Source organism: Pelecanus crispus, chromosome 11 (genome assembly GCF_030463565.1).
Source record: "Pelecanus crispus isolate bPelCri1 chromosome 11, bPelCri1.pri, whole genome shotgun sequence".
Classification (NCBI taxonomy): domain Eukaryota; kingdom Metazoa; phylum Chordata; class Aves; order Pelecaniformes; family Pelecanidae; genus Pelecanus; species Pelecanus crispus.
In genome coordinates this window covers 24,465,921-24,482,626 of record NC_134653.1, presented here as the reverse complement: position 1 = coordinate 24,482,626, position 16,706 = coordinate 24,465,921, and the positions used below count along the sequence as shown (strand labels likewise).

The window sequence follows — 16,706 nt, the reverse complement described above, 5'->3', positions numbered from 1 at the left end:
CTACTGAGGAAATCCCAGGTGGCCATTAAAACAGCCATGAAGCTGAGCAGCAACTCCTCGATGCAGTCACAGGGGTTGTGGCTGGATGCAAGCGGGGGCTCCATCTCTCTGTGGAAGGTGAGTTCTTTCAGTATGCTTTGCAAGAGAGCGAGCTACAAAGATCAGTTCTAAAAGCATTTCGGGTCGGCAGAAACTCTCTCATCGGATTCTGACAGTCACCACTGCTGGCTCCTGCCAGCAGCACAGCCTACATAGCTGATGGTGTAGTTACAACTGGAAAGAGAGGGAGGGTAGGTTGTAGTTTACTTTTATTTTTTCTTGTTTAATAGTAAAGCAAGGAATATGGTATTTAAAATATACTTAGGCAGGTCACAGATTTGCACTTCTTTAAGTACAGAAAATTATATATTATCTGAAGATTCTGTTTTAAGTTTTTCCAGAACTATTCTTATGGGAGATGAATGGAAAATAGACCTCTGGTCTTGCTAAGGTGTAGCACTGTGAAAGGGCATGGGGTCTAGTTGTTAATTTATCTTTTTTTTTTTTTTTCCCATGTCTGTGTTTAGAAATGAACCTGCTAAATACAGAATGTCTTGGTTTGGAAGGGACCTTCTGAAGTCCAACAGTCCGACCAAGCCCCTGGTCAAAGCGGGTACAATGCCATCAGGCTGCTCAAAGACATGTCCGGTTGAGTCTTCAGCTTGTCCAGGATGGCGATTCCGCAGCTGCTCTGAGCGACCCGACGTGGCAGATCTGGTTTCGTATTCCTCTCTAACCTGGGGCTGACTGCACTTCGGTTATCTCATCTGTAATCCTGCTGCAGCGAGGAGGAGGTTACAAGACTGATACGCCACTGAAATCTCCCGTTAAAGAGTTACCTGGTGTATTCAGAGAAATTTCATGTGCAATTGATGAAGCCCTGGTGATTAGAGTTGCGAATGTAAAGCAACTACTGCTCATGTATCACCAGATTATCCCAGGTTGCTTCCACCCAACCTACCTGGCAGAATTTTAAATCTGTTCACCTCGGCATTTACATTAGTAGCACCGAATTTCCTCTCACAACAGACACGCTTTTAAAATAGAATGACTACTCTATTTTGCTTTGATTTCAATTTTAAAGAAAAGTGCTGTTGCAGTGTGAACCTTTATACATTTTAATGAGCCTTGTAACTCTGAAAGGGAGTCTGACAAAGCTGTAAGCTTTATCAGCATGCAGCAAATCTAAAAGGCAGGCAGGCACTGGGTTAATTCAGGGAAGGCAGCAGTGACTGTCTCGAAAGTAAATAAATATTAAAGAGCCTTTAAATTAATTTCAGTTCCATTCATATCATGTGGAATCTACACCTTGTAATGCAAGCCCTCCTTCACTAGAAATGCTAAAACTTAGAGTTAAAGAAAATACTCGTAAGAATAAAACTCCACCAACAGTTTCAGTAATTCAATAATTTATTCATCTAAAAAAGTGTGTAAAAGTATATAGCTCTCATCCACAAGGTATATATGAATGACATTTAAAATGGAGGTCTTTATTATTATTGTTTCTTTTTATCAAAGTCTTTTTTTAGTGTATTGTACCAGCGATATACTGTAGATTTAAAATGAACTTCACATTTTTTTTTTGTTTTCTTTCAAATTGTCGGCTATATATAAAAGAAGCTCACTGCAAAATGCTCAGAGAAAAAAAAAAAAAACCAAAAAGAAATTCAGAACTCCTCAGAAATGTACAGCTTTTACATTTAAAAAAGGTTCTGAAATATACATACAAGCATGCTGGACATTCCCCACCCCCTCCCTCTCCCTTTAGCTCAAACAACTGTAATAACAATTCTGATTTAGGCATGAATTTCCAAAGTTAGAAATAAAAAAAAAAAATAAAATAACTTTCTTCACTCTGTAGGAAAGCCAGGGCTTGTACATTTCAGATTAATTCAGTAAAAAACTCACAAGTAAAATAATGCATATTTAAGGGAAATATTATACAGAACTTTTCACACTGAAGTACATAAGATTTTTCTTTAAAATCTATTGCCATTCATTTATTTTGCACAAAAACGTATAAATATGTCACCAGCTTCTCTTAACTTAAAAAAATTAAATAAAAGACACCAGATGAAAACTACTCCTTGCTGCCCTTTTTTTATTTTAAATTTTTGCTTAGAACCAGGTTTCTGGGGAAGAAACGCCCCTGGATAAAAACGGCCCATTTAAAAAGAACAAACAAAATAATAATCCAAAGTTCAAGATGAATCCTGGGAACAAATAACCCCCAAATGGTAAAAGATTACAAATGTCTACTTTACATTTTTTCCTCCCCATGTTAAATTTTTTTATACAAGTTTACAATCTTCATCTTTTTATGCTCTTCAAAAGGCCTTGAGAATTTTCTTTTCTGATTAAGAAAAAATAGTACTGCAATATTTTTAAAGTCAATTTTACACTGTACACATTAGATACAAATGGTTTGATATCAGATTTTTTTTTTTTTTTTTTAACCTATACATTGCAAAGAGGATACCCACATGGGAGGTTTGGTGCAGAGAATGAAATAATCCATTTACAGGTTACTTCTCTGACTTCACCTTCTCATTACACAAGCAATTCTTTTTTTTTTTTTTATTTTATATAATTTGTTTTAAATGTTACATTATCTCAAGAAAAATACTTTTTAAAATCATAGAATTTCTTTTTTTTTAACCAGAACATGAAAGTCTTTTGGAAGAACTTTAAAATTTGTAGTTTTTTTCTCCACAGATAGATAACTAGGTCACACAGCCTGATCAAAGTGCCCGACCCCTCACATAAGGCAGTCCATGCCTGCTGCACAGTGCAACAACAAACATTAGAAAATGGAGTTTAAATATAAACCCCTTGAAGCCTGGAATGAAGGAGTCATAAAAATACTTCAATTAGCCATTAACCTTTAAAATGGCAATCATTTTACTAAACAAAGTAACTTTTCCACCACAGTGGTATAACTTCAAGTACTAATTTAATGATATAATTTTTAAAAATTATTTCTTTGAAATAATATTCCTATAGTCAGAAAAAATACACCAGATTTGTAACTGATTTAGTGTAAACAAAAACCATATTTTTGGATATGTACATGGACGAGTCTGCCCAGAATTAAAGGGCGACTTGGGTTTCAGTAAATAGTTTTCTAGCATCACTAAATTTACTGGAAATATATTTCAATCATAGCTCTACAATAGATTAATTTACCACTTTCCATTTGCCCTTACACTGGGCTTTAAAGTATTTTTCCTCCCTACCTCTCACTCACTCTTCTTCCATTAGGTAGTGTTATCCTTCATTAAACACTGGCCATTTCTTGGTTTAACCAGGCTAAATGCAGGTGAGAATTCCTTAAAATACAAGTATACCCTTACCAGAATACACTTCCCTTCCCAGCTTGGACTTTGATTGTTATTAGCTTCACTTTTGATTTCTAGGTCAGAAGAGTGAGAGGTATGTAGATAAATAACCCTACAGTGGAACGGAGCTGGATTTTTAAGATATTCTACGGTTCCTGGTCCTTTATAATTTAATCCCTCCCCTCCCCAAACCTAAAAATAAATAAAGCATCTCCAGACCATTCATATCTACATGGACAGGTAACAAATGCATGCATTCATCCCAATCCACTCTGACAGGAACTCCAGGTAGACAGAAAACTCCAATATTTATACGAGACTACAACTGTGTGGTTTTTTTTTTCCCCCTCCTGCAAAGTCCCAGTTTATGATGATCAAACAACAAAATAAGTTTTGGACAACCCAAACTGGTCATTACAAGGTATTTTTACTTGCAGGGCTGAAACTGCTCTTGGTTGTTTATCAGAGTTCCTAATGCAAAAAGATACTGTAGTCTTCCTTAAAAAAAATAAAATATTAAAAAAAATAATCACACTGACCAGTAGTTACCGGGCCACCAAACTAACACTGGCTTGAGGTTACTCTGTGTTCGCTGTTCTTGGATGTTCCCAGATTTTGGACTGAAGCTGCCAGAGATGTTAATGGGTAGTTTAGTTTTGAACACTGCAGAATTCACATGTGCTTTTGGAGGGACAGAAGCACAGCACAGGACTGGTCTGAAGAGAAGCAAAACTGTGATCTTTGCAGACTGTGGCACGTTTCTCAGGTTGAGGGGAGAATAAGCCAGAAGAACAAGTGCTTTTCTATCTATTAAAGTATATTCATGATGGCATTGTACAGCTGAGTGAGCACCACGAAGTGGACAGGAAGGCAGGAGCTGCGATCCTGAGTGGCAGGATTACACGTAAGCCAGGACAGTGCATTGTACTGCTCCAAAACGAACCTGCAGAAGAGAAATGCAGAGAGAAATGAAACTGGAATTGTTTACTCCTTTCCCTTCTTGTCTTTTCTAGAAGACTGACTTAAACTTATCTCTGGTTTCTCCTGGAGATACAATGTCATGAGGACTGCCTGGCTGTATTAACGCCGGTGGTGTTGGCAAGGTAGGGAACTCACTGAAGCATGAATTTTTAGTTTTAATATGTTTGAACTTGAACCAAGCTATCTGAATGTAGGCCCTCCCCAGTACATAGTAGAGATTATGGAATCACAGAGTAATTTAGGTTGGAAGGAACCTCTGGAGGTTTAGTCCACCGCTGTATTAAAAGCCTTGAGTTTTGAACACCTCTAAGGATGGAGGTTCCACAGGCTCTCTAGGCAACCTGTGCCAGTATTTGATCACACTTTTTGTGTGTGTGATGAGAATTTCTCATGTTGTAACTTGTGTCTGCTGTATCTCGTTCTTTCCCCGTGCACTGCATCATCCTTTTACTCAAAACAAAGACAGCAGTACCTCAGGACAGCTGTGACAGCTCAGTCCTCTAAGAGGATGCAAATTCAGATCTTCTAGAACAATACAAACACCACCAATCTTCTTAGATTAGATTATTCTTCAGGTTTCCTGCTGATACTCTCTACTTGGTGAAACGTACATGTTTGTTCACTGGTGTGTTCCACCCTGTACGCTGTCTCATAAAAGGTCTTTTTTCAGTCCCCAGCGGTGGGATGGAAGCAAACGGTCCTCTAGTTATCTTGTACCATATGATACACAACCCTGTATTAATTCAGGAAGAATGCCTCCTTTATATCCCAATTCCTAAGATACTGGTACCAGGAGAGTACTTTTATCTCCATCTATAAATCAATTTGGTTTGGTGAGTAAAAATAATTGTTGACACAGTCCAGATTAGACCACCAGCTAAACAGAACAATCTTAGGGAGGCAGACCAAGATGTCCACTTGGTAAGGCAAAGCGGTTCCTAAGTTTTCTTTACATAGTTTTGTATAGTAGTATGGAAACCTGATGAAGTAACCCTCAAAGTCCTGCTCTTTGGTGGTGGAGGTAGCAGCTGTAGTAAGAGTTGCCCACTGCTCTGAGACACACATGTAGGGCATAACAGAGTTATAAGCTGTTGACAAAGCTAAGAAATGATTTTGCCAGGTCGAAAAGAAAATGTCCCTCTGAAATTTTAGAGCTCAGTCCCCTTAACATTAGGGAGGAAATGCAAAATCTAAAAGGCGTTACCTCAAGACATCTGATGTAGTTTTAGAGTCAAGGGGGTGAGGAACTCGCTGAGAATTTCTGGCAGGTAGAAGCTCATCTGTCTGTGCTACAGAGATATGGTGATGTAATGAGGCCTGTGTAAAGGAAAAAAGTACAAATTAACTCTTCACACAGCAGTACTTCTAAAGATTCACAGTGAACAAATACATTCTGAATTGCCTCAGGACAGCATGGAAAGTTGGCAATTCTTTGTTGAACCCACCATGACCGTGTGTATTTCCGAGTTCCATAATGATTACATGTTTGAATAAACTGACTTCTCTTTTTGACTGGAATGAAGGGTCTTTAAAAAAGAATGCTGAATTCTGTTACTAATTTTAGTCAGGGAAGAAGCAATGAGGGGAAACACTTGGGATGTGTCAGCGGTTCTTTTGGTATTTCAGTAACAAACCATTCTGATTCTTCAAACTCTCCCAGTAAGGGACCATCACAGAGTACCACACCGGGGGGCGGGGGGGGGCGGGATGTCCAACTGGAACGCTTAGTGCAGCCTTTGGCCCGCTCTCTGCTCTCTCAGTCTGTCTCATCTTTCTTCTGGACTGCGGCTTGTGCATTAGTTTATACAGGAGTATGAAAGGGATTTCACATTGATCATGTGCTGGGGGTAGAGCAACCATGTAAGCCTTTCAAGTGGGTAGCCTAATACGCCACACAGCCTGCCGAGGCAAAACCTCTAATTTATACTCCTCCAATTACAGCATGCACATTAGAGGTGAAATACTTTAGCTCAAAAATACTTAATCCAAATCAGACAAAGATGACTTGAATCTGTATGCCTCACATGCCATACAAGTTTCCTAATTGCAGCGCTGTGCAGCATAAAGGAGACAGCACCACCTGCTCACTGAATGGTGAACAAGTTACTGCATGAATTCAGCCCCTTGCTTTTATTAAAAATTGTCCAAACCAAAACAGTATGTTCCAAGTCAAATTAAACATTTAATTCAACCTAGATCTGAGAGAGCAATTGTGTTGAGCTGGGGGGTGGTGGTGTAGGGAAGGGTGGTGGCTCCTTCTCTCTAGTACAAATCTAGTGTAAGCTTACGGAAGGAATTCATAAAGTTGCCTGGAGCTCTGCTGACTATGTTTTTACTGCTGGAACTGAAACGTAGTCTTTGGATTACTCATTCACAAAAAAAAGGTAGTTTTAAGTTTAGCATAAAACTTCATCTCTAGCTCCTAGAACATGGTGGTTCATTTTTCATATTATTTTGAGATCTCCATTCTGTAGGTTTAAAGAAAAGCACATCCTTAAGGGAAATCTATCCAGGAAAAGTGCAGAGTGTAAGGAATAAGGTTCAGTACTTTGCTGGTGGAGGTGCTACACTGAATATAAAGCCTGCCGTGCTGACTGCAAGTCATTGTTAACATCAGTTCTAAAATTGCTTTTCTTGCATGAGGGGAGAATTGAGAAATAAACACATTTACTCTAATAATTGCCTGATAGACATGGATGAGAGAATTTAGTTAAGAGACTAGCAAAAAATGTTTAGTATTTGTTATTTAAGCTGGGAATGGATAAAGTAAGTGGTACTATCCTTATTATTCTATATGTTGTTTGCTCGAATAGTTATGTGATGCTATTCAAGGCAGATTTTCACCTTCTTTCCATCCTCATTACTTCACATTTTTTTGATTCATTCAAATAAAAAGCTGCATGTAATTCTACAGGGATCAGTGAATCTCTAGTAGTTGAACCAATTCTGCTGCATACATCTCGCAAGCACTTGCAATTCTGGAATTGAAGGTATCAGGTTCACTCTGACAGTACAGGCTCCACTGTGCAACTTTTACAACTAGAGAAATAGAAATGGATTGTAAATGCTCTCTCTGGAGGTGCTACTCTCCTTCTAACTTATAATCTATGTGTCATAACTGGATTACAGCAGAAGAGAAGGTATGTCCCTCCTGTCTTAGGCTCACTGAAAATGAAAACTGGGACACTTCTGTAATACTGAATACAGCTTTGATGATTCTGTATTTAGAAGCTGCCAAACTATTCTGCTTTCAGGTAAGTGCTTTAGGAATAGAGAATTAAGTTTTAACAGCCAGCTATCTTAAGTGAAGTTAAACCAAAAACTGTATTTCTGTTTCCAGTACTGTCTCAGTTGTGGTAACGTGCAAAGCCAACATTTTCAAGTAAAATTCATAGGATATAAATACAATTCTTCTTCTCCTCCCCCTGTGAAAGGATACCAAGACACACCTTCAGGAAGAGGGGACACTGGTTTTGTGCCTGAGGACAGGATGACCAGAACCACTGCGGAAGATTCTCAGCTTTGGCAGTTGATACGAAGTATCCGAGAGCAAGAGGTTGCTGCTTCAGTTCTTCAGGGGCTTCTCTGGAAAGGAGACGTTCCCCTTGGCTCTGAAAGAAGAGTTGAAAAGGCAGGCTTGTTGTTTTATGTCATTGCATCCCACTCCAATAACATTAATTTTGTTTACTAATTACTCAGTTTTTAATCCAGTTCTGTCTTGTTACTAATGAGCTATCCTTTAGTCATTCATGCATCTTAGTCAAAGTTGTCTAATCCCTTCCTTTTTCCCTGTAGTTGGGTTCTCCAGGCTTATGTTCCAGAATCACTTTAGATTCCCAAACAGCAATGTCAATCCTCTAAATTGACCCAAGGCCATGTGGAATTTGATGTTACAGAGTAACTCGGAGGTATTACGCTGCGGCTGTGAATCTGAACAGCTTCTTGTGTGCAGGCAGACAGTAGACCAGTGTTGAATTTAAGTTTATAAAGCTGCATAGGCTTTTCCTATACATGTCAAAATGAGCAGTCTGCACTGCAGATCTTCCTGTCTTCAGCTAGTGGAAGGATGTGTTGCACTCTCAAATACGGAAGAACAGAGAGCATCTGCATCTTTACAAGCCTGGTTGTGCTTGCTTTCCCAGTTAGTTACATTGATAGCTTAGAAAAAAATGCTACACTTGCTATTCCTTGCTATGGACACTTGGACAGAAGATACGATGCTTTGTTTATATTTGTACTACCAAGCAGAGGTCAAGTGTAGGGAAAAAGAAACAGCTGTCCTGCTTTTCAACTTATGTCAGTTATTCATTTATTTATATACTGTATTTTTGCAGTATTAGTTACTCATTTACTTATATATGGACCAAAGAGTTACTTGGAGAGGAGAGAGTTAAACAATGAGAAACCGACTGTAAAACTAATTTCATCAGACTTCGAGTCGCTGACTATCAGCATATATGTTTGTGATTTTATTTCTGTAGAGTAAAACCTAGATGAACCTTCCGTACCCAAGGCTGTTGGATAGGAATGCTTGATGCGAGCTTGCTTACCTCAGCCTCTCTGTGTGTATGTATACATATCCTTATCTATCATGAACCATACCACCAAACCTACAAGGGTCTCCTTAGGTATCAGAAAGGGTGACTGCCATTCTATTCTAGAGTACATACCTATTTTAAATGCATTTGGTGTTTTTTGGAAACGCCCTTTATTATTTTGCTTTTATTTTTATTTCATAGAAGAAAAACCCAAAAGATGCCTGCAAAGGATTTTAGCTTGCAACTTATCCCAGAAGAACTGGGGTAGCAGTTCATTTAATCCATAAGCATCTTTAAGTCAACAGTTTTTTAAAAAAACAAAACAAAACAAAAAAAAGATTCCACTGCACAGAAAATGGCTTAATCACAAAACCTCCACTGCTAGCCCTTCGAGCAGGTCTTTCTCCAACAGCAGTATCTTGATCAGGAATCAAAGAAAGTTAAACACTCCATAAAGCTTGGAGAAGGCTGCAGAGCTCACCTGGCTGTGGGCACTCAGCTCAGAAAGCTTAACAGCAAACCTTGAAACCGGCTGCTGAGCAATCAGGACTTACACTGCTAAACCACAGCAATCAATTATGGGTTACATGGATGAAGGCTTGACCTTTCCTGACCCACAAGGTAATGATCACACGCTGTTGCTTTTTTAAAACCAAAAATTACACATCAATTACTAGGCCCTTGTTAATGGTTAAACTGAATTACTATGACAGGTTCATGTAGAAATGGTTTGTCCAGGTCTCTAAGCTCTTTGGTCATTGACCTTTCAGTGCTGTTCTTAAGCCACTTGGATGGAGTTCCATTGAGAATAAGTTTTGTAAATGCATTTCTAGAAGTGGTAGAGAATGGAGATTTTTAAATGAACTAAATAAGAGAGAGAAATTGTAATGAGTGATGAGTTGTGATTTATGGCTGGAGGGTTTAGTAACAGAATTTAAAACTTTTAATTTGCCCACATACCAGTTTGAAATAACCAAGTGACAGTAATGTGCAATTTTTTAGCCTTTGAAAAGTGGGTTGGAGTATTAACATAAGGTAAGGTGGTTGTGTACTGAGATCACAAAATACAGTATTAGCATTTTTGTGGCTGATGCAGAAGTAATTTTTCAATCACAGACTGTATTAAGCTGACCACTGAAGCATTTTGGCAGAGGTTGCAAGGAAAATACAGGCAGGACTTTTTCCTTCCAGGAGGTGAAACTAACACCATTTAGTTAGTCATTTTCAGGGAGTGAGAATTCTTTTTTTAAGATATCTTATTTACATTTAGAAAAATGCACCGCTTTGTTGAATGAGGCTGAATGAGTAGCATCATTCACAGGCAAATATCCTAGCTGCACGTATACCTCCTCTAAGTATCTATTCTGTACTTCCTTTCATACCAGATTTATAGTTTCTCTTGATGAGACTGTTTAAAGCCACCAGTGATAGTCACTGATCCAGATCCAGTTACTTAAATTATCACAGATCACTCAATCAGAACTTTTAAATGCATGGGGTTGTCTGCTTCCTGTATAAAAGTTAGCCTGTTTCTTTAATAAAATACTGTATTGTTTATTAAAGAAGTAATATCCTACTGCTTTAAATGTACTATTTCTAGAATAAAACTTCTCCACAGGAAATTATGAAGTGTCAAACTTCTACATACTTGTGATGGAACCATTTTAAGAGTACAGCTAAGTCTCTTACACAATTAAGTGTATTAGTAAAACAGTTCCATCAAACATGATCCAAATTATGCTAAAGCTGATTCAAAAAAATACCTTGAATTACCCAAAATAATTTGCATTTTAAGTAATCACTGGTGTTGGAACCAACTTTATAAAAGCCACTTCAAACAAAAATAACTTACAAACACTTAGTGCTCTGGGCTAATTTCTACTAAGGAAATGACATTTGCATAAACATCCAGCACCTGCAGAGTTTCTGTGGGTAGGGTTTTATTATTAGGAGAATTATTTCCCTTCTTGCCTCCCCTAGAAATTCATGTGAACAGAGCTGTCATGTCTTCCTTTCTCTGAAAGACCTGTCACTTTGTGCCAGGGACGTTCCACGTGATTTTCCAGAAAAAAAAAAAATGAATGAGTACAGATTAAATTTATACAGGGTCATTACATATGGCTCTGCCACAGACAAATAAAGCTTCTCTCTTCCTCTCAATTATCTTGTACACTAACAATTAACTTCAGAGATGTAAATACTCAAGGCAGAGGCATCTTCTACAACAGTATTTAACCACCACCTTCAATTTTAATGTCAATTTCTGCTTGCTGTTGACCTAATTATGTTGCAGAATCTATAGGAAAAAAGTATTTCATTGGAGGATTTGGGTCTTTTTTGTGTTTTATTTTAAGTAGCATACGCCCTAAAGTGCTACAGCCTTACCCTACTATGCTGGAAGTGAGATCCCACTCCAATGCCAGATGGTGATCCAGGGGAAGGAACTGGGGAGGAATTTGGTGAAGAGTGAAGATTCCCTGTTATTAAGATTCTAATGTCATTGTCCATGTCATCTGGGAATGGGAGGTCAAACATGTCATCTGAAAAGGAAAAGAAAGAAAAATAACTTCCCATGTGCTGTAGTCATTTTTGTCACAAATTTTTGCAATTTATTACCGTTCCCTTTAATTTATTATCATTCCTTTTTTTTTTTTTTACATACTCGAGGCAGATGAAAGCAGAGATAAACACATTACTATTTAATCTTTCTAAGTACCTGTGACTGCAACCGCACAGACTTGAAAGGAAAAGTTGGCAGACATCTATTAAAATAATGAATTTTAACAATGGTCATAGAGTGAACAAAAATCTTGTCATACCAGCTCAATAAAAATCCAAATTGAACTTTGTAACAGAAAATATGACACCTCTCTGCAGTTGGTCACAGAAATCCATTAACAAAATACTTGAAATACATGAAACAAACCTACATATATTACTCTCAGCAGGTGCTGCTCTTCAGGCTTCTAGTGCTACACACCAGCGCTTTGGCACATTTGCTCAAAACATTCTGGGAGCAGCCCCAGCAGCTTCAAGGAAATTGCTCACAGAATCAGTAAGGGCAGCAAGGTCTGCTCCACACTCACATGCAACGTACTTTCATGATTATTTCAAACATTGCACCAGGATTTCCTGGTGCTGCTTTTAAGATTTTACTTTCATCTCAGAAATTAAATAGTTGTATTATCATAACTTGCTATTTTATAATTTGGTTTACGTTAATATGTGGGAAGGACATAAGGATATAGTGAAAATGTGTTTGCATTCTATGAGCAGTACATTCATTACTCAGTTGTTTAAAACACAGGTTATGGTACGACAAGTAATTTACATGATGACATTACAAACACAGAGCAAAAAATTACAAACAACACAGTATACTTTATAGGGTTTTTTTTCCTTATCCAGATTTCTCAGCAGGCAAAGACGTTTAAACAGTATAATGACATTTAAAGTACATTTTAGGGGACAGAAAAGGACAGTGGGGGCTGTCTGAATCAACTGGATTAACTGGAATTGCAGCCAAAATTTATACTAAAACACACAGAGTCCTCAACAAGAATCATGCATTTCTACATATTATAATAAATAATTCATCTTGTAAAAGAACAATTTACTCCGCATGAAAAAGGAAAAGAATGTGTGTGTCTTGAACTAATTTCACCTGAAGTTCTATTGCTGAAATAGGCAGGTGGTTGTTTTTCTTCATCTTCTGAAGAGAAATATTGGATTGCAAGAGCAATGAATTAACTTAGTTTATTAACTTCTGTCCTACAACCTCAGTAAACAAAACAGAACTAATGTCATGCTCTGCTTAGCCTCCAAAGCATAAATGAGATGCCTAATAGCATAGGAAGCAGTTTAATCATTAAGTAGAACAGAGTAAAGAAAATTAAATTTAACACCATTTTGGAAAACGCCAGTTCTTGTACCTGATTCTAATTAGCATCTGAAGCACTAAAGGGCAGGTTAATGCAGGTTAAATATTTGTCAGCACAGCATTCAGTCAGGATTCTGGGGCCTTGAAAGGACAGCTGCTTAAGTATTAAGAGGGGTAACTTCCCTTCTGTGAGGCCCACTGAAATTCCAGGAGGAACAGATCAAAGCAGACTCTTTCATTAAAAATAGTGGTCCTTTCTTCCTCTCTATACTGTAACTTCCCTCTTCATAAAATGCTTCTATTGTAAATGTTTGTAGTTACTCTTGGTTTAAATTATTTTACAATAATTTTTAAGGATTTATGGCAAAACAGTTCGGAAAATACTTATTTGATATCAAGTATTAACCAGAGTCTTGCTGACACAAACTATAGGGTTAAATATGCTTGAAAAAGCACACTGTCAGCAGAATGAATTCTGAGGTTGGTCTATTTTGCCTACGCTACAGGAAGATTAAAATTCTAAACCAAGTATCTCCTTCCTCAACAAGCTTTGTACACAAAAGGGCATGAAGCGAACCACTACTATAAAAAACAAGTTGGTCTCATCAAGTCACAACAAGAAGCATTTTGTAGTCTGGGCCATTTCGCATATTGATTGGTCAATAGCACTTTTGGAATACATCAGTACGATTACCTGAAAACAGACTTCAGAAAAACATAGTACATTATCCTGTAACAATAAAGTACAGTGGTGTTCTCTTGACATTAAATTAGGATGGTATGGGGTCCGTGGGAAAACGCTGGTCCACTTGGTTTTTATTCATGACTGGCACAGCTCTGCTGATGTTCCAAATACTGCTGAGCATTTGCAAGTATTTCACCTCTCACTAGACATGCTTACTCACCATTAGTAGGGCTGAATCCATCCTCATTGGGGTAATTTGCTGGCGCTACCTGGATAGTAGCAGAGGTTGGGAAAACCAGGATGTGTGTACAGGAGGCATCCTGAGGGGTATTCAGCTGAGATGACTGCAGATTCAGCGCAGTACTCCGGCCAAACACTGATCCCATAGTGACAGCATCTTCCAGAACAGAAGCAACAGCAGAGACATTAATTTGCACCATCTTCAAAATATATGTTCAATTAATTTCTAATCTGGGTTTGCAAGCTAATAGAAGTGTTTAAAGGTTCTTATCTTGAAAAGAATAAAGTACTAGAAGAGCTTGAAATTAAGATCACAAGTTGTAGATAAGGTTTAGCTAAGTGAATTTCCATACAATGCCCCACCTTTCCTTTCATTCTGCTGCCCTTTAATCAAAGATTTACTTGTTAAATGAGCAAGTTAAATTTATTTTTGACACATGCATCTGTATAATTATGCAATATGCCCCACTTTGGTTGACGTGAAAAAAGCATAACTTGCCATCTATTTTCTCATGTTACAAAAACTCTGCTTTGAAAATTACTCAGCTTGAGTAATTTTCAAGCTCGTTTAATTCTGTTCCATGTAGTAATCTTTTATTTCTAAACTAAAAAACTAGAGTAGTTTGTAAGGATATGTCACCACGTACATTAAAAATACGTGCTTACATAATAGAGCAGTAAGTAAAGGGAACCTCAGTATTTAATTTTATTTCAACTTAACCCTGTGGACTGCTGCTTATAACAGAACTCTAAGTAACTTAAGCATATGAAAAGGCAAGTAGGTTTATCCTTACTCCCATTTACAAAGACTCCTACTCTTTCACGCTGTTGACTCTTACAGTGTCTGCAGTCCTCCTTGCATGAGGGCATCTACAACATCACATTTCAGCTGATGAGAACTGGTCTACCTGAAAACATGACCTCCCCAAGGAAAAGGTCACCAGTTTGCCAGTGGCATACAGTAGTCCTTCCCCCTAGGAGCCTACACTCCCAGCACAGCATTTCTTCATGGTATTTTTGGGAATTCTGCTGGCTCAACCTATTTTCTACCACATCTAGCCATGCTAGTCAAGGTCATCTTGTTGGACTCAAAAGTCTCCCAAAATTAACGTGCTTATGTGACAAGTATGATAAAAGAAGGGAAGTTTCAATGGCATTTAAATAGATGGATAAAATTTACCTGGCATCACAACAAATGACCCCTGTGGCTCCATGGCAACTAAGCAGGCACTGAGGATAGAAGGAGAGTCTGCTGATGAGATGCCACACATGCGGCACACCTCCTTTAGTTGTTTGCTGATTGTCTGCAGGGAACATTCCCCAAGGAGGATACTCCAGTCTGAAATGAATAAACATTACAATAGAACAGAAGAGAGTTCTGAGATAGCCAGCAGTTGCTTGAAAATAGCAAAATAACACTTTGCATTTCTTTAACACTGTAGGATTCTGGACTGCTTCCCCATGTAAACAAGGTGTATGGTTCTACAAACTGGGTATTCAAGCAGTCGCTGCAGAATAATTTATTCTGTGGTATTTTGTTGTTATTCCCACGAGCTAACAGCATTACTCTGACAAATCACTGAAGATGATGTGTTTCTTTAAGAACGAGTCTTTCATTCTACCTGTAAGGTAGAGGAGGTACTTATCTGATGTGAAACAGGGCAACATATAAGGATTCTTTTTTTAAGATTTTTTTTTAATGTCTTTTATTTACACAGAAATCTTTTCCTGAACTGCACTGATTCTTTTCTTCAAAAAGGATGTCTGTTTTCATCTAACATGCATAATTGTAATACTTGAAACGTAAGCAAAGACATGAATTCACACACTCAACATCAAAGAAATTTTGTTAAACTTTGTTATGAAGAAAATACACTAAATAAAGCAAATTTCAGTGGAGGTGCAGATATACATTCAAGAAACTACTTTTGGCCATTTAAATGACATTGTGTGTCCAAACAGAGGAAGGGAGTTGCTGATTAAATTCTTAATCTGTTTTCCTGCCTTCGTTCCATTTAACTCATGTGTATGTGATGGATACCGAATTCCCATACCAGGGCAGGCAACAGCTCTTCCTCCCTGCATGTACTATATGGGAGAAGGCATTTAATTACTGCTTTCCCCCCCTAGAGTATTTCTTTGTGCTTTCAGACTGAATTGTTATTTATTGTGTGCACCATTTTTCAATTTTTTTCTCATCTCATGAAATACAGAATCTCCTACAATAAGGCAGCCAGAGGAATTCATGTCTCCTTCAGTTATTAATGTAAAAGGACAAACACTCATGAAGTATCTTTATCCTCCTGTCTAGTTTGTCTTCGTGTTCCAACTCAGGAGATGGGAGAAGACTGAAAGCACCCTCTCAGAATCCCATTTTCTTCCAGTTACCAAACAAAACCTGAATAGTGGCCACAGTCCTTAGAAATGGAAGAAAAGATGATGAATGGAATCACTGTTGAAGTGAAGCAAGGCAGTCCCTACCCATGTTGGATTAAGGCACCTATACTTAAAACACTCCAGAGCTCCCTTTAAGTTCCCACAGAGCTGTTCGGAACACTAAATCTTGGGAACTTTTTGCAGGCTGCAGAGGGCATCTTATTGCTGGTTAACACTGATTATCAGTTAGTTTTGTATACCACAGAAAAAAATTAAATTGTTTTTGTTCAGTAACTTTTGCAAGAGTATTTTGTTTGTTTAGTTTATGGTTAAGTTTAGGAATCAGGGTTGAATCCTGTTTCTATTTCTGTGACAGGATAACTATTGTTCAGACCTTTTTCTAACGTGACAAAACCCATGACTTGGAAATACACTGTGCAAATACTATTTAATGTACACAACATCTACAAGACATGAAGGAGTAATGTCAAGCCCAGTGTACAAACAAGCAAGTTGTTTATGCAAACCAATACAAAAATCCAGTGCAAAGGTAGGATCATCAGTCTCAGTTTTCTGGTTTTAAAGGGTCATGATTATTCTGTAAGTCACTCTGCCTTGCACACTAAGGC

General features: G+C 37.9%; 1 protein-coding gene across 1 annotated transcript in view; it reads right to left on the bottom strand.

The window, feature by feature from the left end:
* Positions 1-1,489: 1,489 nt before the first annotated feature.
* The window catches only part of MED13L (mediator complex subunit 13L), a 208,185-nt gene continuing 192,968 nt past the window's right edge, over positions 1,490-16,706 (bottom strand). Inside the window, exons 26-31 of the mRNA XM_075718255.1 lie at positions 14,882-15,040; positions 13,682-13,858; positions 11,282-11,436; positions 7,808-7,969; positions 5,563-5,675; positions 1,490-4,320 (exon numbers count right to left, since the gene is read on the bottom strand). Of these exons, the coding sequence (XP_075574370.1) occupies positions 4,188-4,320; positions 5,563-5,675; positions 7,808-7,969; positions 11,282-11,436; positions 13,682-13,858; positions 14,882-15,040 (899 nt within the window). The 3' untranslated portion in view covers positions 1,490-4,187. The remainder of the gene's footprint in view (positions 4,321-5,562; positions 5,676-7,807; positions 7,970-11,281; positions 11,437-13,681; positions 13,859-14,881; positions 15,041-16,706) is intronic.